This window comes from Chrysochloris asiatica, unplaced genomic scaffold, assembly GCF_000296735.1.
Source record: "Chrysochloris asiatica unplaced genomic scaffold, ChrAsi1.0 scaffold00154, whole genome shotgun sequence".
NCBI lineage: Eukaryota > Metazoa > Chordata > Mammalia > Afrosoricida > Chrysochloridae > Chrysochloris > Chrysochloris asiatica.
In genome coordinates this window covers 3703153-3712147 of record NW_006408672.1, presented here as the reverse complement: position 1 = coordinate 3712147, position 8995 = coordinate 3703153, and the positions used below count along the sequence as shown (strand labels likewise).

The 8995-nt window shown below is 48.7% G+C and overlaps 1 protein-coding gene across 1 annotated transcript in view; it reads right to left on the bottom strand.

Moving 5' to 3' along the window:
- The window catches only part of RIPK4 (receptor-interacting serine-threonine kinase 4), a 27611-nt gene extending 20133 nt beyond the window's left edge, over positions 1–7478 (bottom strand). Inside the window, exon 1 of the mRNA XM_006870855.1 lies at positions 7297–7478. Within this exon, the coding sequence (XP_006870917.1) occupies positions 7297–7478 (182 nt within the window). The remainder of the gene's footprint in view (positions 1–7296) is intronic.
- Positions 7479–8995: the final 1517 nt, after the last annotated feature.

Below are 8995 nucleotides of genomic sequence, written 5' to 3'. Positions count from 1 at the left end.
GTGAGTGAAGGAGTGGGGTGCTTCAAAAAGTCCATGGAGAGGAATTTTTCCATGAACACCATGAAGCCCATGTAATGAAAGGAGACATTGGGCAGGGACTCCTACTTACCAAGGCCCAAGCGTCATGGTGGGCCTGAGGCTTGACAACAGAGGTGGAAGGAGAAGGAGGAAGCTGGTAAGATGCCTTACATACTCAGGAGGGATGTTATGTGGGAGAAGCATCAAGGATGCTCAGGGATCCTCACCAAGGGCCAGCTGTGATGCAGGTGGGAGAGTCAAGAGTCCTGTCTTAAACACGCATGGGGGCAAAGAATCCCACTAACCTGAATATCAGGAGTGAACCTAAATTACTAGAAAGTAAAATTGAGTTCAGCACACCTTGTTCTCTTAGCAGCCTGGCTAAGTAACGAATAAATAAGAAGCAAGGTCTTTACAGATGAGCATAAGCTGGTGGAGAGGGCAGAAGCCAATGAGCACATTGGGCCATCCCAAGCTTGCTGACAATCCCCAACCAGGCTGGTGGGCCTTCCACCCAGACTCCCAGTATCTGAAGACAGGAAGGCAAAGAAAGGGTTGAGTACCAACCTCAAGCATCTTTTAAAATGTAATCAGTCACTTAAGGAAGAAAAAGAAAGTAACATCTCTCCTTTCCCAACATCCAGAAAAACACACTCTCAATCTAAGGACCTGCACTTTCCCTTTAAAGGAATGCCATTGTACATTTTATTAAGAGTCAGTTTCATGGTTTGTATCTGTGCCCAATTGCTTCTGTTTTCTTTTAAAAATGGCCAGCTTGCCACCCCTGTTCACACACCAATGTGGGTGCTCCTCCAAGGGGCCCTGTACCAGGTGGCACTCATGTGCCTTTTAGTGGAATTCGGGGAGACCCACTTCCAGTGTGCAGTAGTGCAAGGCAAATGCCCTGTGTCCTTGGTGCGGTGACGCTAATGATTTGGGTGTTTCCTGTTCCGCTAATGACAAAACCATCTTTCAACTTTCAACATACGTTCTGAGAGTGCCCCCCAACCCCACCAGCCAAGCCTGTCTGATCACAAATAGGTGTTTTGAGAACAAAATCAATTAAGATCTGTCTTAATATTTTAGTTAAGTAGAATCTCAGAGCCACTTGGCAAGTAGAGTGTTGCTTCCATTTGCCCAGAGGGCTCAATATACATAAAATCCAGGTGACTTCTGATTGCCAAGCTCATTAGAGGCTCCCCGCAGCGCTGGCAGCACATCACTCCACCCTCAGCAACCACCGAGTTCAGCAAGTTCTTGCTCCCTCCTCTGCCCCAGGCCCTTTCCACAGAACAGAGACCCCATTTACCTTCTTTTTAATAAACCCACACTGCTGCTTTGCACCTGAAAGTTGACCAGAGCATGACCTTCTGTCCAAAGGTGCCAATGCAAGCAAGCTTTTGTACAGTAGCCACAAGGTATCAGAGTAAGATGCCCCGCTCCATGAACCACTCAGGGCAGGACACTTCTCCCAGAAAACTGCCTCTCTTAAAAACCAGTCATTTCCAGGCAGACCTAGGGATTCGGTGGAGTGGTCAATGGGAGGCTCAAGGAAGCAACAAGTGCACCCCACCTGGGGATGAGCTGGCAGGCGCGCGCTCCCTCTCTCTCCTGCTAGTGTAGATGTTTGTTCAGAATGTGGGCATATTCACAGAACACTAATACTCCGTTTACTAACCACCAAAACAAACAATAAAGCCAGATGCCATAGAGAATTGACTCTGACTCCTGGGGACCCTAGACCCTATCCACGTGAGTTAGAGAACTATGGTTTTCAATAGCTGATTTTTCAGATTTGTCTTCAGAGGCACCTACCTCTAGGTGGACTGAACCTTGCAGTATTAATCATTTGCACCACCCTCCTTTTAAAATAATTTTTTTTTTTTTTAATTCTGTTGCTAAGTCCCCATCGAATCGGTTCCAACTCCTAGGGACACTGCTTAGGGTGGGTTTCCAAGGTGTGGTTGGTGAGTTTGAACTGCTGACATTGGGGTTAGCAGTTCAGTACTTGTCCTATAGTACTACACTGTTGTTGTAGTTGCTACGTGCCATCGTGTTGGTTTATAGCAACCCTGGTAGGTTTGAACTACAGACCTTAAGGTTCTAACTGACCTTTTGGTCCCGTGCTTATTTTGTGATGCCACACCAGAACCTCCAGTGCTACTCTACTAAGCCCCAAATCCAAATGACTGGACTGACTCCATCCCTTCTGCCTCTTTCTTCAATAGTTCAAGAGACACATGCCCTCCGCACTCAACACTTCCGCCTGTCCAAGGGCCCTCCCACAGTCCTTTAGGGATGGGATTAGTGGTCTCTGGCAGTATGTGCAAATTCACTGACCCTAAAGTGGGCAGCTCAAGGCACAGACAGCACTGGGAAACAGCAAGAAAAGACATTTCTGAGACTACTTTATAAAGAGGTGGGGGCTCAGGAAAAAAAAAAAAAAACACGGCTATCATATTTTTAGAAAAACAATTTTTTTCTCCACACAGTGTGATTTCTGGTTTCTAAAAATAAGAAAGAGTAGATTTATTGGAAGGTTAAGTGCCATCAAGTTAGTTCAGATCCATTGAGTGGATTCCGACTCAGATATGACAGAGTAGCAGTCTGTGTAGCACTGTATGATAAGCATTGGACTGCTAACAACAAGGTCAGCAGTTCAAACCCACCAGCTGCTCCTTGGAAACCCCATACAGGGTCACTATAAATGGGAACCAACTCATCGGCACTCAACAACATCAACAGAACTGCACCTTAGGGTTCTCTAGGCTACTTGGAAATCCTGCACAGGGTCTCTAAGAGTTGGAACTGACTCAAAAGCACTTAACAACAACAACAATCTTTATGGGGGAGTCCTAGTGTGGAGCTGTGGGTTAATGCACTGAATTGCAAAAGGCAGGTTGAACTGCAAGGTCGGCGGTTCAAGCTCACCAGTTGCTCCTTGGGAACCCTGTACAAGGTCACTATGGATTGGAACCGACTCAATGGCACTTAACCTTTCATAAAACAGCTCAGTGATTAACCACTATAACACCAAGCTCTTTATTATCACTGCTACTATTATCTAAGAACCAGAGCTTCTGTGCTGGGGGGTTGGGGGCGAAGACATATCCCAAACAAACACCGTGGTACCAAGTCTGGTCACGTTCCCATCATCACCAAATGACATTTTTGACTGTGAACACTGAAGCACACATTTCCGGGCCATCCACAACCACTGACATCAGTCTTAATTAAAGCACAACATTAACAACCAGGACATGCTACAGGCCTCTACACGATTAGGCATAATTCAGGGGGATGATGTCATGTTTCTCTTCTGCAATCTTTGAAAAGTCTTCTTCCATGTTGGGTTGGGGGGAGGCCAGGAAGGGTTCCTAATACTGCTTTGGGCAAAAACGTTTTGAATGCTCCCCAGGGTCCCTTCTTGGTGCCAGAGAGCAAATCTCTGGGTGTTAGTAGGACTCCAGCTAAGATTCAATTTTTCATAAGTTGGGATCAAGTCAATGACAACTGGTTTGGTTGGTTCTTAATAGCATTTACATTAGTTCCATTTTCTCCTCACTTAGGGCTGTCCTAAAATGCCTGGGCCAGGAGGGTTATCAGAGAAGAAGAAATATCAGGAACATCATCATTGTGATGTTTCTAAATGCTTCTTTCTGGAGATGCTAGAAGGTCTCCCCTGGGCTCAGTCAGAAATTCCAAAGACAAGTGGGTGTCGGGGGAAGCTACAAAACTGTTTCCCTTTCTAGAATCATTTACCTTGGAAAGGGTAAAAGAACTGGACCCTGGGACACGTGTGGTGAAGGTAGGACAGCAGTAAACTGAAGGTAGGAGGGAAAAAGCCGGGTGTGTGGAAGGTACTCAGGTAACAAAGAGCTCCTCAGAAAGGGAAAGCTGGGAACCACCTTTGGGAAAACACAACAGGGGAAATGTTTTAATCATTTGTTAGCTGATGCCTCTCAGCTAGGGCTTTTCACTCAGCGCCAATCCAATTATGTTCCCAGGGCACTCAGAGGGGTTCCCACAGTGCTATTTTTAAAACTGACAAGAAGTAGGCTTGTCCCATTGACAGCGCTGCTCTGTTACAAATGCAGGGTTTGCTCAGGCTCGTCCCAACTAGCCGGCTGCAAACGCTGTGATAGCTGCTGCTTTGTTATTCCTCTCCTGGCTTCCTGGCTCATAGCAGGGCTGGGGCCCGGAAGGGAGGCGTGGGGGAAAATTGGGCCTTTAGGCTCACTTTTCTCTACAATCAAGCAGCTGAAGCCAATCCCTAGACTGCATCCCCAGTCCCCATGACCCCTCATGAGGGTCAGCCAGGGAGACTGGAAACCACCCCCAAACCACCAGAAACAAGGACCTCCGAGGCCACCAAGCTCCAAAAAGCACCAGGAAGTGCAGGAATGTGGATAAGGGGATGAAGGGGGAAGGGGGTATCATCACTGATGGTCCCCTGGGCAGGTGTTTTGGAAGCCCCAAACTTTCTTGCACAGAAATGCTCTCTTTCATGAAGACCCCAGGGTGGGTGCTGGGGATCAGTGTCTGCTCTATAGATGGGACAGTGGGACATTAGGCTGGAACCAGGACAGCAGCAGGGAGCCAGGAGATCCTAGCTCACCTTGAGGAAGACAATGGCTCACCCAGCACCTGTGGTGGGCCCCTCCATTACAAGTGGAAGAGTCCTAATGACTTTGGATTTCTTCTGATCTCTTGGAGGACAGAGCCTCAACAGAAGTGAGAGATGAAGTCACCCCATCAATGGAGACAAGACTCAGCTTGGCAGGGGTGAAGGACTGAGAGCACACAGGAACACCAAGAACACTTTTTTTCCCACTCCCAAGAAACAACCTGCAAATAGCGGGATGGGGTGGGGAGGCAGCTTATCAAAGTAGTACAGGTGCCCACCTGTCACAAAGTGAGCAGGACATGTGACTATATCAAAGTCTATATGCAACTGTGCAAGATTGAGTTGGACCAGCTCCTCAGGCACCATAGCAGCTGCTGGAGTCAGTTCCGACCCAATGCGACCCTGTATAAGGTTTCCGAGGAGCAGCGGTGAGCTTGAATCACCGACCCTGCAGTTCAAAAGGCTTTGCAGTCTGGTGCATTAACCCACAGCGCCACACCAGGACTCCTACTGTTGTTAGTTGCTGTCAAGTTATGATTCACCCTGGCCCCGTGTATGCAAAGTAGAACAGTTCCACAGGGATTTTCAGTCAGTGACCTTTGGAAGATACCAGGCCTGTCTTTCAAGGCATCTATGGGTGGGTTTGAACTGCCAAATTTACGGCTAGTAGTCAAGAGCTTAACCATGTCTGCTACCCAGGGACTCCCCACCATAGCAGAACCAACAAAATCCCTAACCAGAATTTCGAGTCCAACATAGTCAATAATGAACTTTAAAGGAGTCACCTTCCTTAAAAGAACAAGCGTGAGACCATCTTCTCAAAGAAACCAACCATTGCAAGCCCCCACCCCCGTCCCGCCCCAATCCATTCTGCCTTGCTCAGCAACCTGCAGGAGGTGAAAGGCTTCCTGTTGGACGACGCTGACCTCGCTATCACCACCCAGTGCAAGTCACCACCTGCCTGGTCGGGGCAGGGCAGGAAAAGCTTCCAGGTAAAGGACAAAACACTGTTCCAACCAGGCGATGCAATAGGCTATGTGTCCCGCCTCAGGTACAGCCAAGTAGGCCACCCAAGAACCAAGAGCCTGGTCACTGAAAATAACACAAGATTCTAAGGATAAGACTGGTAAGTCATCCGGGAGGAAGCGCTGTTTACCCTGCTCTTTCAATACAATAAGAAATTGCGTTAAAGCTTTCACTGATCAACAAAACTCAATCCGATTTTAAGATTCCATCAAACAATTATCCCCAAGATCACACACACAAAAAAAATGCCCCCATGTAGTATATACAGAGCCTTCCAGAATCTAAATACTTGCTGTTATTCAAAGTAGGTTTGGTTTCAGCAAAATAACTACAGCGCCCCCTCTGGCCTGAGTCGTTCCCAGAACCAGCGGCAAAGTTTGGAGGAAGTTAAATAAAGAGTTTTTTTGCACAGCCTCAGCAAGCATCGCATCCGAGCTAGTGGTATTTCTAGGATACTTGTCACCACTGCACTGAAGTTCCCAAAAAACAATGAGTTTCAGGCCGGAAGCAAAAAGCCACCAGTTGAATATAAATACGAAACAACTCCCACGTAGGATACAAAGTTCATTAAAAGAAAAACAATACTAGTCTGCTAATTTAAAGCTTACCAGGGGACTTCAAAATGTTCGTGGGAAAATTCCACTATCTTTCCATTCCATTTTCACAAACTTTTTAAACCCCCCTCGTACATATAAGTTATTAGAACTCAAAAATAAATGGTGAAGTTCAAGGTAAAAAAAAAAAAAGAGGGGAGGTGATTTCTGCGTTCTTTGAGATAGCCTTCATTAACTTCATCACTTTGGGATCAAAGTGATTGAAAAAGTTCCGTCCCGGTTTGGGGACCGAAAAATTGGTGCTGATCCGGAGGCCCGACGGCACCGCCAAAAAGTAGGTTAGTGTCAAGCCACAGCCGGTCCATTCCCTAGGCGCTGGGTGTGAAACGTAATTCGGTAGAAAGCAAGAGTGTGCGGAGGGAAGGCACCCAGCTTGCTCCCCGCAGGTCGGAACCCCGCAGCATCAAAGGGCGCACCCGGGAGCCGAGGGAGCCGCGCCCGCGCCAAGCCAGAGTTTCCGACCGAAATAATTACGGTCTTAACAGCAATTTGTGCTTCAGCGTAAATTACTACGTGAACGTACGGAGCTAAGTACACACACAAAGCCCAAAGCCCACAGGACAATTGTTCCAAGGCCGGCGCAGACCGCGGCGCGCAGGCCGGTTCGGGGCTAAGGGGCGCGGCAGGGACGCGAGTCCCAGGAGCACTGAGAGCACCGATTTTCCAGGGCCATACATTGGGAACAGGGACTAGAAAGTCGCACAAAATATCACCAGTACTTGGTAAGATCTCCAACCAACGCGCATCCCTCCCGCAAAGAAAAGCCCCAGCGTCCCCGGAGACGCTAACCGCCCGCAGCCCCGCGGTGCGCAATCCCACTCGATGCTCGCTGAGCCCCTCCCGCCTAGGGGCCGGGGTCGGTGGAACTGACTTGGTTGCTTTGTTTTTTACTCCGTGGAAGTGACTCCGCAGGTAAGTGTCAAGGGAATGTCATAGGACAATGGAATCCGGCCCCGCGCCCTTGCCCGGCCGCCAGCCCCTACGTCGCAACGCCCTGCCCGGGCCGCTGACCTGTCGTCGACATGCAGGCTCGGCGAACACTTGATGGCCAGCCACGTTTTCCAGTGGACGTGGCGCACCTTGTACACCTGACCGAAGCCGCCCGAGCCAACCTTCTCCCAGCCTGCAAACTCGCCAGCTTCGAAGGTACGCAGCAGCCCCAGGGCCCACGGGCTCTCGCACTTAGCCTCCATCGCGCGCCTCTAGCAGCCGCCCGGCGCCGCCGCGGCCGCCCAGGTACCCAGGTGCCCAGGTGCGCGCCCCGCCCCCACCAGAGACGTCACTTCCGTCAAGCGGCACGCCCCCGCCGGCCCCGCCCTTGCCCTTCCTTTCTAGTCCATTGTATACTGACCCTTGGTGCCAGATGAGTGCTCCCCTGGAGGTCGGTGAACTTAAGAAGGCCCAGGCGCCCTTGTGACAGCTCAGTTGCCTTTTTTTCTTTTTCTTTTAAGGTAACTGTAGATTCGCTTGCAGTTGTAAGAAATAATACATTTTATCCAGTTTTACCCAATGATAACATTTTGCAAAACTAAAGTATAACATCACAACCAGGATATTGACAGGATATGACACAATCATTCAGTTTTACTCATATGTTCCCAGTTTTCTTTTTACTCATTTGAGTGTGGTGGTGGTGGTTATGTGCCGTGTAGGTGATTCTGACTCAGTGACCCTGTATGAGGTTTCCGAGGTTGTAAATCTTTACAGGAGCAAAAGCCTCATCTTTCTCCCAAGAGCAGTTGGTAGATTGGCAGCCCAACTTAAGTAACTCCCTAACAGAGCTCCTTCATTTGCGTGTGGGTATATTGTTCCGTGCCCCCAGTTAGTTCCGACCCATAGCGACCTTGTATAGAGTTTCTTAGGAGCAGCTGATGAGCTTGAACCTCCAACCTTGCTGTTCAAACCACCCTTGCAGTCCAGCACAGAAGTCCACAGCACCACACCAGGACTCCATGTGTAGGTATAACTTTGTTGTTGTCTAGTCGGTTCCGACTCATGGCGACCCTATATAGGATTTCCAAGGAGCGGTTGGTATAATCTGTTAAGTGCCGTCGAGTCGGTTCCGACCCACAGCGACCCTGTATAGGGTTTCCGAGGAACAGCTGGTGAGCTTGAACCGCCGACCTTGCAGTTCAAACGGCTTTGCAGTCTGGCTCATTAACCCACAGCGCCTACATATCAAATTATGTCTAGATCAAAGTTGGCAGTTCAAACCCACCAGCAGCTCAGCTGGAGAAAGATGAAGCTTTCTGCTCCTTTAAAAATGTACAGCGTTGGATCCTATGTTGTAAAGTACCCTCGAGTCAGTTCCAACTCATGTTGTTGGTGGTATTATTACGTGCCATGGAGTAGGTTCTGACCCTGTATCGAACTCTTAGGGTTTCTGAAGAGCAGTTGGTGAGTTTGAACCGCCGACCTTTTGTAGTCCAGTGCATTAACCCGCAGTCACACGAGGATTTCGCTGAGTCATCGGTATCCTGTATAGGGTTTTCAAGGAGTATATGGTATGTTTAAGGAGCTCTGGTAGTGTAGTGGTTACGAATCGGACTGCTAACCTCAGGGTCAGCAGTTCGAAATTACCAGCTGTTCGGTGGGAAAAGATGAGGCTTTCAGCTCCTGAAAAGATTTACAGCCTTGGAAACCCTGTACAGGGTCACTATGAGTCGGAACATAACAACAACAATGGTGTGTTTGAACCATTGACCTTGTG